Raw genomic sequence first — 22,754 nt, forward strand, 5'->3', positions numbered from 1 at the left:
AGATCACCTGGCCCGCTCCTTCCTGTCGGCCTATAAATAGCCCCCTCCCCATTTATCCCGAGCATTTGATTCATGTCACCACTCCGGGGACCTTCTCTTCGTGCGGCCTCGCCGCCAACCGTATCGTTTGAAATGTGACAACGTATTCCGGCTCCAGTCAAATAGCACCTTTACCTGCTCACACCGCCTCGGGACCGGAATAAAATTAGCCGCGCCGTGCGTCAGACCCCACCGGGCGTCGCTTCCTGTTAATTATGATGCATGAGAATCCGGGGAATGTGTTTACATGCGCATGGAGAGGCCAGCTGGTGCATGTATACGGGGTTCAAGCAAACATCATATTACTCACTGAGCACAGGAAGAGATGCTCCTTCATATCTTATCTGAGCCAAAAAAAAAAAAAAGGAGCAAGGTATGCAACATGCAAACAGGACCGGCGGTCGCAGGGCCCTGGGGTGCCCGGGGTGAAGCAGATGTTCCGGAATATCTAAAAACGGAAGCGGGGGGGGGTAAAAATGACCGGGAAGCCATGCACAGCACATGCCAGGCCAAAGAAACAGTCGCCTGGCAACACTGCGCCTGTCGCAGCCGGAACCTGGTCCGAAAAGGCCGCTAGACAGTCGATTTACTGCTGCCTGCTGTACTACTGGGTTTTTCAGGGTTTTTTTTTTTTTTAAATCCTCTCCCACCCAACAACAAGAAAAAAGATGATGTCAGCGTCTTCTGAAGAGCATGTGACCGCTCTGTCCAATGGCACTTCGGCCGAGGCCCAGTAACCCTGCAGCCCCTCCTCAGGACCCTGGCTGCCATGGCGACTAACCTTACAATGTCCCCGGCGTCGTTCTTCGCCTCAATGTGCCGCACTGTGCTACGTGGGGACGAGCACGTACGTGGGGCTCCATGCGTGTTCCCCTCGTCTCACCAGCAGCGGTGACATTTACAGAATTCACGACTGAGCACAATAGTGGCATCTATAGTGACAAGGAACGAGGTGTCCAAGGTGACCCCGCGCTGGTGCTAATCTCAGCGGCACCACAAGTCCATCTGTCACCCCGGACCCCCCCCCCCAAAAAAAACCTGTCCAATCCTCATGACGTTAAACTGGCTGCATGAAGCCCCACCGACGTGGGCTCTGGTTTCAGCCTGAGGACGATGGAGCGCGTCACGTGTCGGGTCTGTAATTCCACTCAGGACGCCGCTCGGTGGGTGAAGGATGCTCGCCGGAGCCACTGCTCATGCGCCCCAGCGCCGGACCGATGCTGATGCTGACGAGGACGAGGATGAGGATGAGGAGCTCCGCTCTGGACGGGAACGCTGAGCTCGAATAGACGGATTCGTCGCGACGCGACCACCAGCTCACGGCGCGTTCGGCATCCGAAGCCGGAAAACGTCGCGGTCGGAGGTAAGGAAGCCGAACGAACGAACGGACGTGGCCGCGCCGCGTGTCGTCGGTCCCGGGAATGGTGCAATGCAACACACGTTTAACTTTGTCACCATCTTGCAGGGAAGGACATGCTCGCCGACACCGCGGCGTGGGGTCGTCCAGACGGACCGCGCCTGGTGAGTTTTTGGGTTAAATGCACCCACGTTTCAGTCTGCACCCTGACCGTCGTCTCCTCTTGTAGCCCTGAAAGTGCCACGGATCTCCGCCGGAAAAGGCCGGAAGGATCGGCAAGGATGTCCCTGCCACGCTCGTCCTCGAAAAGTGCCTGCTTCCCGTGGGACCTCTGCGTCCTGCTGTTCCTCGTGCGGTTCTCGGCCTCGCAAGGCTCCGCTCTGAACTGCCACAAGACCTGCATATGCGCCAGCAACATTGTGAGCTGCTCCAGGATGAACTTGAGCGCGGCGCCGACAGCGCTGCCTCCGTACACGGCCGTGCTGGACCTGAGCTTCAACGAGATAGCCAGGCTGCGCGCGGAATGGACGCCCGTCAAGATGCCCAAGCTCCACAGCCTCCTCCTGAGCCACAACGGCCTGCACTTCCTCTCCTCTGAGGCCTTCGTCCACGTCACCAACCTGCGCTACCTGGACCTGTCCTCCAACGGCCTGCGTCAGCTGGACGAGTTCATCTTCGAGCCGCTGGCGCGCCTGGAGGTGCTGCTGCTCTACCACAACCACATCTCGCAGATCGACCGCTCCGCCTTCGCCGGCCTCAACAGCCTGCAGAAGCTCTACCTGAGCCAAAACCAGGTCTCCCGGTTCCCGCTGGAGCTGGTCAAGGACAAGAACCGGCTGGAGAAGCTCAGCCTGCTGGACGTGTCGTCCAACAGGGTGAAGGTCCTCCCCGTCCAGGAGCTCCAGGAGCTGCCCGCCTGGATGAAGAACGGCATCTACTTCCACGGCAATCCTCTCCTGTGTGACTGTGCCCTGTACAGCCTGCTGGCCCACTGGTACATCCGCCGGCTGAACTCCGCCTTCGACTTCAAGGACGACTACACCTGCGTGTTGCCGGGGACGGAGAAGAGGACCGTGGACGCGTTCGAGCTGAACGTCCACTTGAACTGCAGCACGTTCAAGGAGGAGGACGAGGAGGCCTACTTGGACCAGAAGCTGATACTCAGCTGTGACACAAAACACCGGGACATGACCAAAACCTGGGTGCTGCCGGGCAACGTGGCGCTGTCCCCCGACAGCAACCGCAGCGCCGTGCTCCTTCAGGACGGCAAGCTCCAGATCAGCCCCGTCCGCGCCGAGGACTCGGGCGTCTACACCTGCTTCGCCGTGAGCGACGCCTTCAACGAGACCCTGTACGTGGTGGTGAAGGTGCACAACTTCACCCTGAGCGGCATGGGGGACACGCTCAACACGGCCTACACCACGCTGGTGGGCTGCCTGGCCAGCGTGGTGCTGGTCCTCATCTACCTGTACCTCACGCCCTGCCGCTGCTTCTGCTGCCCGGGCCGCGGCAAGGGCAAGAACCCGCACGAGGACAGCATCCATTCGTCCATGCTGAGCGCCACCCCCACCCACGAGGACCTGGCGTCGAAGGCGGAGCTAAACAGGCACGTGGCCTTCATAGACCCCAAGGACCTGCAGAGCCAGAATGGCAAATTTAACCCAAGCGGTGAGGAGGAGCAAGGGAAGGGACCTCGGAAGAAGTCGGTGGCCGAGTCCATCAGCTCGGTCTTCTCGGACACTCCCATAGTGGTGTAAGGGGGGATACGCGGTGGAGGAACGCGGTGCCACTGAAGTCTGAATACTGTGACTCATTGGAAAGCGGGTGAAGAGGTGTGGCATCACCATCCCATTCAAAAAAACCCTATCCAGCATTTAAAATCTGTAGCACATAAAGTCCATACTGTGAAAAGGCCTGGCACCGTACGTGTCCAGTAACTAGTAGAGACAGAAACAGAAGATCGGTACCCCGGAAACTGGCCAAAAGGAAAGAAAAACCGAGCATGAACCTCACAGATCTGTACTAAAAACTATTAGCTTAGAATAGATATTAGGGCCCACGATCTCGGCCCCCCCCCTCCCGCTAACAGTCCAGCGTCATCGTGTTTGTGTGCGTAGTCTTCGTCGGTGGGTCATTTTCCGAGGAGTGGCACGACTGGGAGGCGGGGCTTTAAAAGTCTTTGGGTTTGTGGTGCATGTGCATTAAAAGGGGGCGGGGTCTCCTCACCGAATCTCGACAAGCCCTTTCCGGCTTGATTAACAACACTTAACATCGCCGATATCTGAACTCATGGAGACCCGCGCGAACTTTTATTGTAATTCATTGAATTCAGTCATTTGCTAAATTTGGACATTTTAAAGAGCATTAATATTCACTGTACAGCCGTGAAGCCATTGATACTAGTGACCCACCACAATTCAGGGATAATTATACTAAAAACTCTTTTATAACCAGTGATAGCAGTAATTCAGGCTTTATAATGAATTATGAATGCACTCTTTACACATTATACATGTAGGCTGTAAGTAGAGTTTTAAAAAAAATTAACAGCCCCATTTAAATCTGTGATCATCTAATGTAGTTCATATCTGAGAGGCATTAAATATTGCATTACATAATGCTCACGCGTTTGTAATATAATATTCCAGAAAGATTTAAAGTGGTACTTTCCCGGTGTTCTGTATCTTGGCATTTTTGACTGACAGCTCTGTTTAATTGCATTTCATTAACATTTAAAGTCCAGAGGAGCTTGTACCCGTCCACCAACATCTTAATAACGCGTCCCGCCCACCGGCATAAGCACCAGCCTCTACATGAATGCGCTTCCCATCAACAGTTCCATCTTGTGAAAAATGCAATTCGATATTTCATTACATGCGCGTCCATCATTGTGTCTGCATGTTTCAACCCCCCCCCGTCAGTCAGAAAGCCGCATGAAACGTCACTATAATGTCCCACCCGTTCGTGGAATTATGCCTGACTGTACCGGATCCAGCATTTTTTTGAAGTGCATATTCATGGAGAAAAAAGGAGCATGATCAATTGCATTTGTATTAAAACACCTCCCATGAATATTAGTGCGAATTACCGCGCGCTGCTGATGAAGTTTTACCCCTAAAGCCGCCCCCTCTGGGACGTTGTATGTGGTCTCCCTTCCCTCGTAATGTTGCATTAGTGAAAATGTCAGTGTGCTCTTGGCATCTTGTGGTATGTTTATCTCCATTGTTGGCCAGGTCCTCGTCTCGATCGCTGCCATTGCTTTCTTTAACCTGAGAATCTTATTAGCCTGATGCTGTGACGACGCTCAAGAAGTGGAACCTTTTGGCCCGACACTAATGATTACTGGCATTAATGGCAATAGCACAAAATAGCTGATCGTCAATGTTCTTATCGGATAGAAGCGAGGGGTTCAAAATGGTGTCTCGTCTCAGGGAGATATTTTCGGCTCTCACCTGGAATCGTTTTATTTTGGGCCCGACTCGACTGTCAGGGGTGGCGGGGTGGTTTGTCCTATTTTTGTGTCCCCTCCTCTTCAGGAGCAACCCAGGAGCCAGGAGCCCACCACGCTGTTACTCCGCATAGATATTCAGAGGTTCATATTCCGTATTTATCTCCTCTGTGCTGTTCTTAGTGTTCGTAGTCGCCGGGCCCTATTTTCTCCTGACCCGTCCACAGCGAGTAGTGATTTTACAGATGAAATTGCTTGTGTGTGTGTGTGTGTGGTCGCTCTTGTGGTCACATGAAATGTCCCTGCTCTGAGCGTACAGCGGGCGAGATGGGAGATAAGGGCGTCAGGCGGCTTACTAAGCCATGCAAATCCCGAAGTGCTCCGGGAAGACGTTATCGGCCATCACACGCACAGGTACCCGTGGGAGAGACGACCGGGAATAAATGCACTTCTCGAGTATCCCCGATCTGTGGTAGAAACGCAGTCGGAACGTTCACGGGAAGTGAACCTGGTTGGCACGAGAGGGGAGAAGCAGTGGACGCGTATGGTCAAGCTTATCCCAGACCTAATGAAATTATACTGTAGAGGAACTGTTATGAAAATGACTTTGAGAAACAATAAAGTATATATGACTATATGACAATATTTGTTCGGTGCTTGGACCCTTTTTCAAAGTAAAACTGTCTTGGAGCAGATGTGAAGATAGTCAGCGTAACGAGAGTGGTGATTCGCGTGTTCTTTGTTCAGTTCCTCCACCACGTAAGCGTTAAGTCACTTTTCGGTCCTGTCTAATGGCGATTGTCATCGGCCAACATTCACATTACCGCAGGACCGTTTTACATTTTATAACGTGAACGGATTCTTTTTTTTTTTTGTCTTTTTACATCAGTTCGTCTGATCAGGCATGCATACCCATCGTATGAAGGTCGTACGAGGCGTGGTTTTGAGGCCGTGTAAATTGTATTCGCGCAGAGCAGGGTTTGCGGCTTGTAGCGGTCGCGTGTTACAACTGCACCCCCTGCAGGAGTTCATGAGAAACTAGTCATTAAATGAGTCATGTTCAGATATTCATTTCTGAAGGTGGAGCGTGCCACGATGAAATCCCCAATAACACGGCCACGCTTCGTAATAACCGGCAAAGTGGCTTACGCATGCATGCGACGGACAACTGACATTTCAGTACAGTCAAGGGGGAGGAGGAGGAGAGGAGGCTGAAGGCACAACCAAGCGTCCAAATCACCTGCATCTGCAAAATGCCGACAAGCTGAGAGCCACCGTGGAACGTCACGCGGATCCGGAGATTCTTTAAGGAGGACACAAAGACGTCGGCTCAAGTGTTACGAGGTTTTAATTTGTGTCGCCACTGATACCTTTCAGCAGCATCTCAGGAAGGTCTTGAGGTATATCTATACTCGTACACGCAGGTAACCCCCGCGCTGTCTCTCTCTCACACACACACATACACACACACACACACACACACACAACCCTGCCGAGAAATACATAAACAACACAGTCTGTGGCAACAGATGGCAGTAACGTCTCCTCCAAGTGGATTTATAAGGCAGAGCACCTCAGTGATGAAGTTTTGGCTGTTGAGAGAGGAAATTTGGAGCATTAGCATCAAAATCTGTTCATTTCAAAGGCGAACAAACAGTACAGCACACAGATTTTACAGCACAGCTCCCTATAAAATATTTTTTATATATATATATATATTTTTTTTCTGTTTAAACCCTACAGTCGATCCTGGCAGCAGATATGGAGGAAAAAAAATCCAACATCAGGCCTGACGGTGGTCAACACGCCACATAACGCCATTACAAACACTCAGGATTCACGGCGAAGGGCGATTTGGCCCTTCAGCCCTGCTGCAGTCCATATTGCATGCAGTTTTTAACAGAAGATGTGGCACCTTGGCCAGCAGCTCAAAGTTGAATTGCTAGGAGAATTAAATACTGAAGCCCATTTCATGTCTTTTTATCCAGCGGTCAACCTTTTGAAATAAACGGAATAATTGGACCGATCAAATAAACACTTCATTATACTGCAAGCCCTTCACTGGCAACGTTCCTGATCTGCATTCAGGGTCATATCTTGGTAATCTTCATATTTTTCAGCATTTATCAGCAATATAAGGAATGACCACCAGATGGCGATCGGATGAGCATGTAAACGAGCTGCTGGACTTTACATCCAGGAGACGGCGGACGGAGCCGGTACGGTTCGGAGCCAGGGGTGGGGATTTCACCTTCTGAGTTTTGGGTTTCTTCTCCAGCCCAAGCGAGCCGCCGCCGATCTTGCTGGCCTTCTTCCAGGAGAAGAAGTTGGGGCGCGTCGGGGACGACAGGGCGTGGGATTTTTGGGGACGTGCGGGCGTGGAGGAGGGCGAGGCACCACTGGTCTTGCGTCTCTTGCTCAAGCCCTTGTGGTCGTAACTGAGGGCTCTCTTGAGCAGTCCGGAACCCTCCGCGGCCGCCACCGCGGGGCTGGAGGTGTCAGTGGGAGGGGCAGCGGCGCGGGACGCTGAAGGGACAGAGGCGCGCTTCACTGGGGACGGCGGCTGGCTCTCCACTACGTGCAGAAGAGGGCGTGGCTTCTTTCCAGGTGAGAGGGTACCATTGATTGGTCCATGAGCGAAGGAAGCGGCCATTCTATCCGAGAGGGTGTGGCTTCTGCTCCATATTGACTGGTCGTCCGAAGTCTCCTCCCCCTGCCCCTCTGTCCTCACACTCTGCTCCTGCTCCTGCAGCCGCAGCTGCTGCTTGCTGGGCCTCCCCGCAGGGTTCCGCGGTCGGCCAGGTCCGGAACCCGGAGCGGTTCTGCTGCCTTTAGTCGCTGGTTGTCCTGAGGAACTGTTCTCCCTCCCCGTGTGCTGCGGAATGAAGCAGACGCTAGTCCTGAGGGAGGAGGAAGAAGAGGAGGAGGAGGAGACGCTGCTGTGAGCAGATGCACGACCAGAAGCGCTGCCAGAGGAATTATGGGATCTCAGGCCAGATGACGCCGCCACGGGGGCCTGATTTGAACGCACTTCTGCCAGTTGGGGAATCTTCCTGCGGGGATTCAAACAGTTTCATGCTTGTGTCTATTTACCATTGGGGAAAATAGCATCAAAATACTTCAAATATGAAATTATTATCATAATCATTTCAGGCATGGTGATAAACACTGGTCAACTGTTCTCATGCATTATTTGATCAATGTAGTATTATCATTATGCCGACATGATTAAAATGGTAATTCAGTCATCACTAGCAGGAAAATTGCCAGTCATATTTTACTGTTTTCTATGCAGAAGTTCATATTTTAATGTTTTCTGTGCATGGATTTTTGAGCTGTTCTGCTGTTATGTACAATTTTGGTACTTATTTTATTGCCTCTTTTATCTAGTTCTTGAGTAATTGAGTGTTTTTTGCCATTGGAATATTGCACATATTGTACAATGTCTCATTGCTACAATGAAAATAAAGATAAAAAAAAAAAAAAAAGAATTATTATTACCAAATGTTGTGCATAACAATGTGAAAAAAATAAATGTTGAATGGTTGCCCAGCACTAATTCTGATATCATAAACTTTCCATGTGGTGGAAAGCCTACTAGGCATTAAATGACTTTTATAATACAGGTCTAAATGAATAAAAATAAATACCCTTATCAGACCACTCACTTCCACAGATGCGCACTGAGATGCTGTTCCACCATGGCACTCAGGGCGAAGCGCAAGCGATGCAGCCTCCTGTCGAACGTGAAAACGCCGCAGCCCAGCACGCCGCTGCTGAAGGTGCACAGCTGCAGACAGGATTGGGAAGGACAGAAAAGACATCTTTCTACATTTTAAGTGTTTTGTGGGAACATGGGAAGGTTCTTTGAGAGATTTATTAAAAAACCTCCTACCCCAAGTGGTTGCGGATGCCACGGTCTAGATGGGAGGTCCATGAGCTCCTCATGCCCCTCCCCTTCACTGTCGTCACTGGAGAGGTGACTATGACCGGTGGCCTGCTGGGACGACGCTTCTACCTTCTCAGAGTGTTCCATCTCGTTCATCTCCACGCCACTTTCAGAGGGAGTCCCGGACCTGCCAAGCAAAGACACTGTCAACTTCTTGCACGACCAATCTCACAACAGACCTGCTTATTCATGGCCCTTTCATTTTCTGAGAACTTCTACATTGAAGAACAGGTTATACAAAAAGTTGAATGTGTTAAATTTGAGGTTTCTGGATTTTTGTGTATGCTAATATTGTGTTGAGCAGCCATGAATGTAACTCTGAACATTTGACTCATGTACTTGTTTTGTTCAAATAGAAAAAAAAGGTAGGTGTAGGACTAGGTGTGCCCAACCTTGCCCGGAAGCGTGACTTCAGGTTTCTTACCTGAGAGGTAAACAATTATTAGGCTGGCGTTTGGTGGGCGGGTCCCCTGTTTGCACCCCTGCTGTCTCAGAGCAGGGTGACGGGCCTTGAAGACTGTCTTTAGGGAATGGCACTCGCTCTCGAGCCTTTGCACCCATTTTCAGCTCTGCAATCAGCTGGTCAAAGTTCTTGCTCCGGCCAGCAACCTGCCGCCGCTGGTGAATGGAATGAATCTGGAAGAATAAAGCAATTTTAATATACAATTTAATAATTATGTATATATATATATATATATATACACACACACACACACACACACACACAAACACAGATAGAAATAAAAAGGTGTTTCTCAACAAAGCCCAACACTTGCAAAATATATGAAAATAACGGTGGTCTTGCCTAGTGTGTAACACACTCTCCCATGAACCAAAAGACCACAAAGTCCCAGGTTCAAACCCCACTTACTACCATTGCATCCCTGAGTAAGGTGCTCTGGATGAAGGCATCTAATTAACTCTGTAAGTGTAAATGTATTATATAAGAAAGCACCTCTAGATGGCACATTTCCCATTTTTGGATAAAGCCTAGTTCAAGACTTAAAAAGAACAAAGTTCTACATTCAGAAAGGCTTTCTGTCTACGATTAGTCTTAATTATAAAACTCATTTTAATTCCAAAATGTCAAAAGTATCTCTTTGCTGATGGTCTGAAGTATACTTGACTTTCTTTTAATATGAAAGTTGATGATGTGATTTGACCCTAAATCACAGTTGAAGGGCGGATATGAAGATATTTCTTACATTACATGTCAACAATCTGGTGCACTGCTTCTTCCTCTCTGGGTCCAGCACCCCACAGTGCTTGTCCAGGTCACATTCCTTCGCTAGGAATGGAAACGGCACAAAATTCCCATTAATGCTGCAACATGTTCTGAGTGCATATGGCTCAAGATCCACAAAGCAGGCTACCTACGTGGAACTTTTTTGTAGGTTCTGCTGTATGTTCTCGGCCCGCGTAAAGGGCTAAGAACGTCAACAGGAGGACCCTGAATACCCTTCTGAAGAGACTTCTCACACTGTGATGGGAGAGTGGGTTGCACAGTCCCATGTGGCCATGGGGGGTCTCTGGGACTGGGGGCTGAAGAGCATGGTGGGGATGGAGGGGGTGCTTGGGACAAGTTGTCCACTGGTGAGAAACTGAATTGAAAGAGGAGAATAAATTCATGTTGGCCTCATGTCTGCATGGCGTGTTATATAATCTTCATATGGAGTCTAACCTGAACGTCTCTTTCTGGGCTTTGGCCAGTCTGTGCATGGCAGCCTGTTTACCGTCCCGGTGCTGGACGGGGGATCGACCGACACAGGGCTGCTGAGGAGGGCCGGAGTGGGCGGACGGGCTATGGAGTTTAGCAAACAGGCCATGGCGCCGTTCACAGTGCTTCTCGAACGCCTGGGGCTTCACGACCTGCCCACAATGGCTGCACACCACCAAAAAAAAATCATCGTAGGCTGGTCGGTGGCCATAAATCGCCATGTCTGCATGGGGTGAGAGAAGTTTGTGTTTTACAGGTTATAAACAGTAACAGTTCTTAACAGGTTAAAATCACAATTATAAGAAGCTGACAAACAAAACTACAATTTCCACTTGAACGTTTGTTCCTGTTTTTTTTCTGAGCACCTAGACTTTTAACCACTGACCTATAACCGCCACATAAGAAGTACCAACCCTCTTTCCTGAGAGTCATAGTTTCCATCCTTTTCTTCAAAATTTTGCTGCATTCTTCTGTGCTGGACCCTTAAAAAATATGTAAAAAAAGATATGTAATATGCATATTACAAATATGCGCGCGCACACACACACTTGGCATTTACCACGTTTATTTTATGGAATTTGCAAAACAACGACCCAAAGAATAATACAAGCGTCCAATATGATGCAATCACCGATAATCATCAGCCATGTAAATATCTGAACGAATGCATGATGAATAAAACTCTGAGGATATTCATCATACAAGTGCAAGCCATTGGGCCAGCCAAACAGAAAACATCCATAAATGTGTGCAGATGTTGGGGGGGTTGGGGGTATTAAGATTGAGGATCAAGAGAATAACTGGTGGGATACAGCACAAGACCCCTCACCTTACTTCCGGTTGTGTGCAGGCCTCAGCAGTGTGTCCTGCTACCACCCTCCCACACGTCCGCTTCTACAGCCGTGTTGCCAAGTCCGCTTATTACACGCGAGGGTCAACGTTCGCTTTCACATTAACTGACATAAATGTCACATAAGGTTATTATCAGTAACGGTTTTGGGGCTTCGTCTGGGTACCAAATCGCTCACCACGGAGGTCGACCGGTTTCAAGTACGTAGGTTTAAGAGACCTATTCGCTTGTTTCACACGCGAGGTCTGGCAACATAGTTCACACGCGTGTGTCGGGTACCCAGGAAGCGAAACTATACAGCCTGGGGGTGCCAATCGGCAGGGATTAAAACGGTTTATTGACACTAAACGGCGTAGTCTTGCTGGCGTTGTGGGATTAATATTACTCTTCGAGAGGTCTGACCCTAGCATAGAGCCAGGATCCCGGTGAATTTGCTGAAGACTGCGTACTTCAAACGAGTGACAGTGTTGCCAGGTGTTTGGGTTGCAAAATTCACACGAGCATTTCTTTAGCCACTAACAAAAATAGTCTGAAATGTGATCATTCAGCTCTTCGCGTATTTCAAAGACGTTAAGCGTTATAAGGTTAATAGTTTTGCTTTTATGCGTTAATTCTTTTCCCACGATATTTATTAAGGTGTTCCCACTGTTGCCAGATTGGGCTCTAAATAGTTTCACTTGATGAACAGTATTATTAATATGATGACCAGATACTAGTCACTCTATACACATTTAGAACAAGTTTCCATACTAATGAGTTACCAAAATGAACATTTCATTTGAAAATTTCAATTGATTTCGAACCTTTCAATTTCAAACACCTGTACATAATTTAATGAGTTAGAAGAAAACTGAGAGAAGAATTAATACTAGATGTTCCTACTTTTTGAGAGCAGATGACAAAACATTTCAATGTAAGACATATATTTGTGGCACCGCAAGCACTGAAGCCCTTAAGCATTAATCATTTCACATATTATCCTTAATTTTTATATAGTCAGCATCACAGGAGCATGAACTGCTTTGGATGTTGCATCCAGACAGCCCAGAGTCTCCAGTTCACACAAGCTACCTGTTTTTTTTTAAAAAATGACACACGTTTAAAAAATATAGTCTCTTTCATTTTAAATACATATGGAAAAAATCTAGACTGGCTCATATTATTTAGGGTCATTTTAAATTGTGTATATTATGTTTTTATTATTATTTTATTTGTTATTTCAGTCAGTCTTATTTTCCACATTAACTTTATCTAAATAATAATATAATAAATAATATTATTATATATATTATTTAATATAATTATATTATTATCTTAATTATACATGCAAACACACGGGAGGCTATACTTTGTCAGGGAATCGTGAATAATCCGAGTGCAATCGTCAGATTCTGGCAGGCCACACACCCAAGTGGCGCTAGGACCCCGCGGATCTTTTGTTTGGGTGTCGCTGTGTGGGTCCGGGTGTATTTCACAGGAGAGAAAAAACGGCCGCCGGTTCCGCCCCAAAACCTTCCCCGTGCGGCGGGTCGGCGGGTCACCTACCGTCCGCAGCGGGGGTGACGGTCCGGTCCGGCCAGCGGCTCCAGCTCTGCCCTAGCAACTCGTCCGGGACGGAAGCCCGCCGATCCGGAGCAGCCATTGCCGCCGCGGCGCGTGCACGTACCGCCATCGTCGACGTGCGGCGCGCCACCGCGCGTGCGCGGGATCGCCGCCGGGTACGCGCGGGCGCGCGCGGCCAACGGGGTCCGCGCCGGGTTTTTTATTTCTATTTCGGTACTGAGCAGCGTGTTGTTGGGTCGGAACACCGATTCTGGTTCCTGTCCGCGACGTTTTAATTTCACTGTCAAACACACAAAACCCTAAAGAACCCAGAACCCAGGGGCAGTGGTGGCCTAGACGCCCCGTAATCAGGAGGTTGCCGGTTCGAATCCCGATCCGCCACGGTGCCACTGAGCAAAGCGTCGTACCAACACACTGCTCCCCGGGCGCCTGTCATGGCTGCCCACTGCTCACCAAGGGTGATGGTTAAATACAGAGCACACAGTTCTCTGTATTTAACAATCACAATGACAATCACTTTCACTGAATTCTCAACGACAATCCAGACGTGCGTGGCAAGGACAACATCCCTTTCAGATGAGACCTCAGGACCAGAAGCGGCAGGCTGACAGCTAGCCGTGTTGATCAAATATCAGACAAAAAATGACAATGAATAACAACTCAGTGTTTCCTGCATCCAATATACTGTTTATTTCAGTATTTAATCAAAGATTTTGCTTTTTTCACCAGCAAAAGGCACTTAAAACACCGTACAGACCGACTTACTATGAATTTGCAATGGACACAATTTAATAGTTTTGTTTGTTTAACAATATTAATGTTTTGAACATTGTACAGATAATACATTCACTTGTGTTGAAACATGGGACACACATCAGTTCCTCCACTCAGGCACCACAAGGCCACATCACCCTGGTTTCGAACGACGGGAGAGGGGTGCAGAAGCGGTGCGTTTTTTTTTACGAAGGCAGTTCTCCCCGCCGCTCGCTGGCCGGGGCATCGGCAGAACTGTGGAGGGGGGTTTCCTTGTAGACGAACCAGCAGTTCCCGCCCCACAGGATGAGATTCAGAAACCCGCAAGTCTGAAACGAGAGAGATGTGTACATGCGAGTCGCGTGGGTTTTTCCACAAACGCGGCCTTTCAGGCACGGTTTCCAACCGCCCCGAACTGGGGCAGTGGCGGCCTAGCGCTTCAGGAAGCAGCTAGGCCACCATGGCCTAGCCATTACAATAATTTAGCTATTAGAATAATCTTCTAATAGACGACCACCGATTAGAACGATTCAACCTTATTAAAGAGCATGAATTAATCAAATTAATCTCATCGTCAAATCAATGTACTTGCGCTTTGGATCCGATTCCAACAAGCACCCAATATTATAAATTCTATCCTCAAAATTGTTAACTCGTCGCTTAGCACCGGCCACGTACCAAGTTCGTTCAGGGTAGCAGTCATTAGACCCCTGATTAAAAAGCCGGATCTTGATCGCAGTCAGCTTTCAAATTATAGACCAATATCAAACCTTCCGTTCATATCAAAAATCTTAGAAAAAGTCGTAGGCCAGCAGCTGAGCGCATACCTAGACTGTAACAATATCCACGAAGTATATCAATCAGGATTTAGACCTCATCATAGCACTGAGACAGCGCTGGTTAAAGTGGTTAATGACCTGCTGTTGGCCTCTGATCAGGGATGCATCTCGCTGCTTGTCCTGCTTGATCTGAGTGCAGCGTTTGACACTATCGATCACGCTATTCTCCTTGCCAGGTTAGAGAATGTTATCGGGATTAAGGGAACAGCCCTTGAATGGTTCAGATCATATTTGACCAACCGATATCAGTTTGTTGACATCAATGGTGTTTCATCTTCACATAGTAAAGTCGAGTTTGGTGTTCCACAAGGTTCTGTCTTAGGTCTGTTACTTTTTTCTCTATACATGTTACCTTTAGGCGACGTCATCCGCAGACACGGTATTAGCTTTCATTGCTACGCTGATGACACACAGCTGTATCTGTCAGCAATGCCAGATCAGAGGCAGCAGCTGAACAAAATAGAGAATTGTCTGAAGGACATTAGACAGTGGATGCTCACCAACTTTCTCCTGTTAAACCCTGACAAGACAGAAGCGCTTGTACTTGGGCCTCAAGCCTCAAGCAGCCAGGCATAAACTGGCTGACAATACAATAACCCTGGATAGCCTTTCTATCTCACCGAGTATTGAAGTGAAGGATCTAGGTGTCATCATTGATGCAGGTCTCTCATTCAATTCGCACATAGATAATGTCACTAGGATAGCATTCTTTCACCTTAGAAATATTGCGAAAATAAGAAATATCATTTCAATGCATGATGCAGAAAAGTTGGTCCATGCATTTATTACATCAAGGTTAGATTACTGCAATGCATTACTGTCTGGATGCTCTAGTAGGTGCATGAGTAAACTCCAGCTAGTACAGAATGCTGCAGCCAGAGTTCTAACCAGAACCAGGAAATTTGACCACATCACCCCAGTCTTACAATCACTGCACTGGTTACCCATCAAATTTAGGATTGACTACAAAATCCTACTTTTAACCTATAAAGCTCTAAATGGTCTCGCCCCACAGTACCTGAGTGAACTTTTGGTTCTTTACGAACCACCACGCCCCCTTCGATCAATGGGTGCGGGGTCACTACTGGTACAAAAGGTGCAGAAGGTCACAGCTGGGAGCAGATCCTTCTCCTATAGAGCTCCGCAGTTGTGGAACAGCTTGCCTGTCAGTGTCCGGGACTCAGACACAGTCTCAGTGTTTAAATCCAATCTCAAAACCTATCTGTTTTCTCTGGCTTTTTGCTAAAGTCCTAGACACTCATTTCACTTGATTTTGACGCAGTGTCAATTATAAAGTCCAGTTTATCACAGAGTCCCCATGTTAGACACAGACAAAGTTAAATTCACCCTAGTTAGGCTGTCCTAGTTAGGCTACCGGGCCACTGCAGCACCAATATACCATTATAACCACAGATTTCAGTATCGGTCGTACAGTGCAACCGTCTGCCGCTGTTTCTGTTTGTTTTTCTCCAAGACACGGAATCAAGCACCCAGACTACTGGCAGACCCCAGTGAAGAGACCAGCAAATAAATCCTGGTTCCTGACAACTGCTTTACAAGGACAAAACATGAAACAAACCAGAGGGTCACCACAGCCACCACCACCGTTACAACTACAGCTATAGGGATCTTCAAGTGGACCAGTAACATCATTATGGACACGTAATCTAGACCATGACACTGACTACATCCTGGACTTCTCCAACCCTACAACTGTAGGACTTATTATTATATCATCTCCAACCCTGCACTGACACCATTTGCAGGCTCACACTACCCTGGAAGGGGGTCCCTCTCTGTATCACTCCTTCCCAACGTTTCTTCCTTTCTTTTTTTCTCTCTCCTAGAGTTTTTTTTGTGTGGAGTTTTTCCTTGTGTGCAGAAGGGTCAAGTGTGGGGGTGTCAACTGTAGGGCCTGTCAAAGCCCATTGAGACATACTGTATGTGATTTTGGGCTATATAAGAAATAAATGTTGTTGTTGTAATCAAAAGGTTGCAGAGCCACCAAGGTGCCACTGAGCTGCTCCCCTGGCGCCTGTCATGGCTGCCCACTGCTCGCTAGGCTCGCTTTATAGAGATCTATTATTATGGCCCGGCTAATAAAACAGAAAACTTCACATCCCATAATGCAGTGCTTCAGTTGCCTTGCCGAACGCGATTTCCACTTCAGACCCCCTCCACACACACACACACACACACACACACACACAAATATACATGCATTGTGTCCATCATCTGGCTGATCATGGGAAAATTATCCATTATGCTGCTGGCGTGCAGTCAATTTGCAATATTGCACGAATATAATAATCGTGCAGTCGAGGCACCTGAACCAGTCTCACTTAAACAGGAAGTGCATGCTCTGCGGTCGGGGTTTCTGTTCGGCAGATGCATACCACTGAAGCGTTGAGGCGCCCCAGGTGCGGGAGGGCGCCGGCCGTGCATTTGTAACGCGGGTCCCCGCAGACGGCGGTGAGCCTGACGAGTGTGGACGGACTCGTGGACCACCTGACGTCAGCCGCGCCTTTGGCCCATGCAGAGGAGGACACCAGCCAGAGGAAGGCGAAGGCTGCCGTCACCAGCAGGTCCTGTTATTAACACCAGAAAAGTGGTTAAAAGCGGGTTCTCAGTCAAATTCAAATTTAATTTGTCACATACACAGTCGTACCCGGAATGACATGCAGTGAAATGCTTTGGCGACTGCTACAGACCACAGTACTGCAAATGCAATACCAATATTCAAACATAACCAAATATTACACTTTTATGTCTTTAACATAAAACATAAAATATGTGTAACAGGTAAAGAGTAAAGAGTTTGTGCAAAAATTCTGGGGGGGGGATTGAAAGGAGAGGTTCCGAAGGTCTTTTCTTCCAACCGCTGTCAGACTCTACGACAAAGACCTCACAGTTGACCACACACACAGACAAACAAACACACACATCAAATACACCATGGTAATTACCAACTGTACAGGTTTACCCATTGTACATGTGTAGATTTCAATTGTACATGTGAAGATATATACATATACATATTTATTTTTGGCTGTTATTAACTCTGTTTCTAGCCACTTTCTGCCGTGACAAATGCAATTTCCCACTTGTGGGACTAATAAAGGTTCATCTTATCTTATCTTAAGTGAAAGTGCTGGAGTGTATTGGAGTTCTATGATGAAGTTAAGTGATTGTCACTTGTGATACACAGCAGCACAGCACACGGTGCACACAGTGAAGTTTGTCCTCTGCATTTAACCCATCACCCTGAGTGGGCAGCCATGACAGGTGATGTGATTGTTGAGAGTCTCCCGGTCAGGGTCTTTACGATACCAACTGTCACCTGCCGCTTTCTCTATAGGTCCTTAAATCTGGCACACGGAACGTGATTGGCCGATTGAACCCGAGCCACTCACCACAGTGGGGCCGCGGCTGCTCCGTCTGTACACGCGGTCGAAGGCCAGGTAGAGCACCGCGGTGGCGGCGCTGTACAGGAACGCCAGCACTCCGACGGCGACGAAGAACTCGGCCGAGGAGGAGGGGTCTCCGGTCAGGTGCTGCACGGTGCTCCCGTTGGTACCGCAGTTGGGGACGTCGTATGAACTGGCCGCCAGCCTGAGACGGGGGAGACCTCCTCAGTGTCACGGACACAAACGGCCGCGGGAGCGAGGCCGACGTGTTCGGCGCTTACTTGAAAGGGTAGCCGAACTGGGCAGTGACGCTAACCTCCTTCTGGCAAGAGACGATGAAGCTTGTGGACCCGGTGTAGCCTCCAGTCGTGGCAAATGCGAATATGGAGAAGACCTGCGGGGACAGGGGAGGGGACGCTGCAACTAAAGTTTAAAGTGAATTTAAAGTGAAGTGATTGTCACATGTGATACACAGCAGCACAGCACACGGTGCACACAGTGAAATTTGTCCTCTGCATTTAACCCATCACCCTGAGTGAGCAGTGGGCAGCCATGACAGGTGCCCGGGGAGCAGTGTGTGGGGACGGTGCTTTGCTCAGTGACACCTCAGTGGCACCTTGGTGGATTGGGATTCGAACCGGCAACCTTCTGATTACGGGGCCGCTTCCTTAACCACTAGGCCACCAGTGCCCACAACTGTCATCATAGCACAGCACGCGGTGACACCCCGAAGCGTGTCCTCTCTATTTGACCGTCACCCTTGGTGAGCAGTGTGCGGGGACGGCGCTTTTGGCTCGGTGCCACCTTGACGGTTCGGGAATTGAACCCGCAGCCCTCCGATTATGGGCCCTTGCCCGCTAGGCCACCTCTGCCCCTTCTTAACCACGCTGCGTTGGTGTGTGTCAGTCACCTGTGGGACAGTGGTGGCCTGGTGGGAGCCGTAGTACTCGGAAGGTTGCCGGTTCGAATCCCGAGGCGCCGTCCCCACACACTGCTTTCCTGGTGATGGGTGACGGTGTCGCCGTGTCACCTTGTGCTGTGGCGTGCCACGCGTGACGAATAATCGCTGTCACGAATACAACTGCAGAAACAAGACACTCCCTTCGTCCAAAGCCGCTAGTTGAATTTAAAAACGGAACGTTCTGAACATCCGGGCTACTGCGCAGCACTCACCCACTCTAGAACGCGGATGAACCCCAGAGGTTCCTTCAGGGCTTCCAAGTTGAAGTTGAACCCGGTCATGGCTTCTTTTTTTTTTATCGCAATTATTCCCCCAAAAGCCCGAACCGCTCAGTCCAGTCCCGTTCGGTACCGGAGTCCGGCTCCCTCGCTGCTATGCAAGTTCCAGACAGGAAATGCAGATTTTTCTTTCTTTCTCTCTCTCTCTCTCTTTCTTTCTCTCTTTCTTTCTCTGCTCGGAGTAGGAAGGCCTGAACTTGCGAGACGACGCAAAAGCACAAAAAAATAAATTCAACAATATTCCAGTAACTGTGCTGTAACTGCCTTTCTTCTGTTTCGTGTTTTAAAACGACACGACGCGGAGGAGAACGTGTGTGCGGAGTTGCGCCCCCAGTCCGGTCCCGCCGGGGGGCGCTATCGGTTAAAAAAATCATTCAATCTGTATTTTACAGATTTATTGTGTACAAGTGTACCTTATGTTAGGGCCAATACCAAGAGACAACCTTTCTCAATGTGGCATTAATTTCAACGTTGTGGGTATAAAAAGCTGGTATTGTCAGTAAGTCATTCCAAGTTCATCATCCAAAGAGCCACGAACACACAACGTCACTCACCGGACGAGCAGTGTCACCTGGTCGTCCGGGCCAAGTGACGGTGGCAGGCAGTGAGAGTTTCCAGACAAACCATTCACAACCGACTCCACCACTTTGGCTTGAATGCCAGACAACCAGTGCAGGTGCCTCCACTGACACCAAGACACCGCCGTGAACGTTTGCAGTGGACATGGTCCCCCCGGGTGGAGGAGATGCAACAGTCTGGGCAGCCATCAAAACAGATTTGGTCATTGTACATGGCTCAGTCTCTGCACGTTCTTACCTCAGAGACATCATAGAACCTTCATCTTCATCCCCCAATTCCGCCAGCACACCCCCAACTTTCTGTTCATAACTTTCTGATAATGCTCCATCACATCGTGGCAGAATTGTCACAGCTCGCCTTGAGGAAGTCGGAGTGCCTAGTATGGTATGACCATCAATGCCCCCTGACTTGAACCCCATAGACCACGTATGGGACCAGCTGAAGCAGGGACTGAATGTACCCCACCCCCTCGTGACCTGGCAGAACAGCGTGTAGCGCTTGTGGAAGAGTGGAACGCTTTGACGCATCATCATGAAGCTAGTGAGGAGCACAAGACGTCGCTGTCAAGCTGTCATTGCGGCAAAATGTGGAAACACCCGCTACTGACATTTAGAGCTATCCCTGTTATTGTCTAGATAACAGTGTAATAAATATTATAGTCGTGAAAATGGTGTTTCTTCTCATACATTAGTAGTAATATCAAAGGGAACTTTTACTCATTTCATTAAAATTCGGAGCAAATAGGAAAAGCAAGCTGAGCTTTGTCATTTCTGCTACATACAGGGAGTGCAGAATTATTAGGCAAGTTGTATTTTTGAGGAATAATTTTATTATTGAACAACAACCATGTTCTCAATGAACCCAAAAAACTCATATCAAAGCTGAATGTTTTTGGAAGTAGTTTTTAGTTTGTTTTTATTTTTAGCTATTTTAGGGGGATATCTGTGTGTGCAGGTGACTATTACTGTGCATAATTATTAGGCAATTTGACAAAAAACAAATATATACCCATTTCAATCATTTATTTTTACCAGTGAATATAACATCTCCACATTCACAAATATACATTTCTGACATTCAAAAACAAATCAGCGACCACTATAGCCACCTTTCTTTGCAAGGACACTCAAAAGCCTGCCATCCATGGATTCTGTCAGTGTTTTGATCTGTTCACCATCAACAATGCGTGCAGCAGCAACCACAGCCTCCCAGACACTGTTCAGAGAGGTGTACTGTTTTCCCTCCTTGTAAATCTCACATTTGATGATGGACCACAGGTTCTCAATGGGGTTCAGATCAGGTGAACAAGGAGGCCATGTCATTAGTTTTTCTTCTTTTATACCTTTTCTTGCCAGCCACACTGTGGAGTACTTGGACGCATGTGATGGAGCATTGTCCTGCATGAAAATCATGTTTTTCTTGAAGGATGCAGACTTCTTCCTGTACCACTGCTTGAAGAAGGTGTCTTCCAGAAACTGGCACTAGGACTGGGAGTTGAGCTTGACTCAATCCTCAACCCGAAAAGGCCCAAACCAGTACTCCACCTCCACCTTGCTGGCGTCTGAGTCGGACTGGAGCTCTCTGCCCATTACCAATCCAGCCACGGGCCCATCCATCTGGCCCATCAAGACTCACTCTCATTTCATCAGTCCATAAAACCTTAGAAAAATCAGTCTTGAGATATTTCTTGGCCCAGTCTTGACGTTTCAGCTTGTGTTCAGCCTTTCTTACCTTGGCCATGTCTCTGAGTATTGCACACCTTGTGCTTTTGGGCACTCCAGTGATGTTGCAGCTCTGAAATATGCAAAACTGGTGGCAAGTGGCATCTTGGCAGCTGCACGCTTGACTTTTCTCAGTTCATGGGCAGTTATTTTGCGCCTTGGTTTTTCCACACGCTTCTTGCGACCCTGTTGACTATTTTGAATGAAACGCTTGATTGTTCGATGATCACGCTTCAGATGCTTTGCAATTCTAAGAGTGCTGCATCCTTCTGCAAGATATCGCACTATTTTTTACTTTTCTGAGCCTGTCAAGTCCTTCTTTTGACCCATTTTGCCAAAGGAAAGGAAGTTGCCTAATAATTATGCACACCTGATATAGGGTGTTGATGTCATTAGACCACACACCTTCTCATTACAGAGAAGCACATCACCTAATATGCTTAATTGGTAGTAGGCTTTCGAGCCTATACAGCTTGGAGTAAGACAACACACATGAAGAGGATGATGTGGACAAAATACTCATTTGCCTAATAATTCTGCACTCCCTGTATGTGTTAGACAGTACGAAACAAAAGAACATTTCTCCAGAACCTGGTGCCACATGTAACATTTAAACATGGTTGCATACTCACATAAACTGCACGTGTGACAGACACACTGGGCTACATAAAGAGCAAACAAGCAGTGCAAGAATAACATGTCGGGGCTCGGGATTCGAACCGGCAACCTGCGTGGCCGCCACTGCCAGCTTCATTCTTCAGTCAGTAGTGAAACTAATTACGGATTTCGTTCTTCCCAACTGCAAATGGTTCAGGAAGAGGCTGTCTAAAAGCGTTAAAATGTGAAAGTGCCAATAATGTTCATGCTGACACAAAGAGAAAAATGAATCTAATGAAACTAATGAATGATCTCCTACAAGCAACAGTCTACAGATGGAGGACAAGACAAAATAAGACAAGATGACCTGTATTAGTCCCACAAGTGGGAAATTTATAATATGAGAACAGAGCCTCTTTCTCTGCACACATCATGTCTTTGTTTCATGATTCAATAAGGGGCTATTTGTAACAGTAACAACATTCTATGCAGCTTCGATAAATGGGGGTTTTGATGAGTCTGGCTTTCATAAGAGATTTTTTTTTGTGTGTGTGTTTCTGACTTTAGTACAATAGTACAACACGATTGTGGTCCTGTCCACCGCCCCACCGTGCAAAATGCCATCCTCAATTTATAAGAACCAGAGTAGTGTAGAGTACTGTACTGTACTGTTGCAGCAGCACAATTATAAGACTT

The 22,754-nt window shown here is 48.1% G+C and overlaps 3 protein-coding genes across 5 annotated transcripts; 1 reads left to right on the plus strand and 2 right to left on the minus strand.

The window, feature by feature from the left end:
* The first annotated feature begins 1,101 nt into the window (after window positions 1-1,101).
* Window positions 1,102-5,489, plus strand: LOC114798787 (amphoterin-induced protein 1-like). The gene is made up of 3 exons (XM_028994746.1): window positions 1,102-1,402; window positions 1,505-1,560; window positions 1,626-5,489. The coding sequence occupies exon 3, from the start codon at window positions 1,678-1,680 to the stop codon at window positions 3,151-3,153; it is 1,476 nt and encodes a 491-aa protein (XP_028850579.1). The 5' UTR covers window positions 1,102-1,402; window positions 1,505-1,560; window positions 1,626-1,677; the 3' UTR covers window positions 3,154-5,489.
* A 685-nt stretch (window positions 5,490-6,174) lies between these two features.
* On the minus strand, window positions 6,175-13,041 carry LOC114798786 (ataxin-7-like protein 2). 3 transcript variants are annotated; one of them, XM_028994744.1, is made up of 10 exons: window positions 12,906-13,041; window positions 10,924-10,992; window positions 10,475-10,733; window positions 10,171-10,394; window positions 9,999-10,081; window positions 9,218-9,429; window positions 8,740-8,920; window positions 8,513-8,634; window positions 7,096-7,897; window positions 6,175-6,436 (listed from the first exon to the last, which is right to left on the minus strand). In XM_028994744.1, exons 1-10 carry the CDS (start codon window positions 13,030-13,032, stop codon window positions 6,419-6,421), a joined length of 2,097 nt encoding a protein of 698 aa, XP_028850577.1. In that variant the 5' UTR covers window positions 13,033-13,041; the 3' UTR covers window positions 6,175-6,418. The 3 variants fall into 3 exon arrangements, with proteins under 3 accessions (XP_028850577.1, XP_028850576.1, XP_028850578.1); XM_028994743.1 differs by lacking the exon at window positions 6,175-6,436 and having other exon boundaries at window positions 6,746-7,897; XM_028994745.1 differs by lacking the exons at window positions 6,175-6,436; window positions 12,906-13,041 and having other exon boundaries at window positions 6,746-7,897; window positions 10,896-10,993.
* A 548-nt stretch (window positions 13,042-13,589) lies between these two features.
* On the minus strand, window positions 13,590-19,492 carry LOC114798795 (synaptophysin-like protein 2). Its single transcript, XM_028994763.1, has 5 exons — window positions 19,096-19,492; window positions 18,204-18,316; window positions 17,929-18,127; window positions 16,912-17,103; window positions 13,590-14,005 (listed from the first exon to the last, which is right to left on the minus strand). The coding sequence occupies exons 1-5, from the start codon at window positions 19,162-19,164 to the stop codon at window positions 13,883-13,885; spliced, it is 696 nt and encodes a 231-aa protein (XP_028850596.1). The 5' UTR covers window positions 19,165-19,492; the 3' UTR covers window positions 13,590-13,882.
* Window positions 19,493-22,754: the final 3,262 nt, after the last annotated feature.

The sequence above is a fragment of the Denticeps clupeoides genome, chromosome 10 (genome assembly GCF_900700375.1).
Source record: "Denticeps clupeoides chromosome 10, fDenClu1.1, whole genome shotgun sequence".
NCBI classification, from domain to species: Eukaryota; Metazoa; Chordata; class Actinopteri; order Clupeiformes; family Denticipitidae; genus Denticeps; species Denticeps clupeoides.

Bases quoted from the DNA above. Each gene is read 5' to 3' on its own strand.
- LOC114798787 (XM_028994746.1), top strand. From the start codon at position 1,678: ATGTCCCTGCCACGCTCGTCCTCGAAAAGTGCCTGCTTCCCGTGGGAC.
- LOC114798786 (XM_028994743.1), bottom strand. From the start codon at position 13,032: ATGGCGGTACGTGCACGCGCCGCGGCGGCAATGGCTGCTCCGGATCGG. The intron at 10,395-10,474 runs GTTAGACTCCAT...CTTTCAATTCAG, and splicing joins GCCCAGAAAGAGACGTTCAG to TTTCTCACCAGTGGACAACT. The intron at 7,898-8,512 runs GTGAGTGGTCTG...GAATCCCCGCAG, and splicing joins CTCAGTGCGCATCTGTGGAA to GAAGATTCCCCAACTGGCAG.
- LOC114798795 (XM_028994763.1), bottom strand. From the start codon at position 19,164: ATGACCGGGTTCAACTTCAACTTGGAAGCCCTGAAGGAACCTCTGGGG. The intron at 18,128-18,203 runs GTAAGCGCCGAA...CCCCCGTCTCAG, and splicing joins CAGTTCGGCTACCCTTTCAA to GCTGGCGGCCAGTTCATACG. The intron at 14,006-16,911 runs GTATGCATCTGC...CTCTCGTTTCAG, and splicing joins GGCGCCTCAACGCTTCAGTG to ACTTGCGGGTTTCTGAATCT.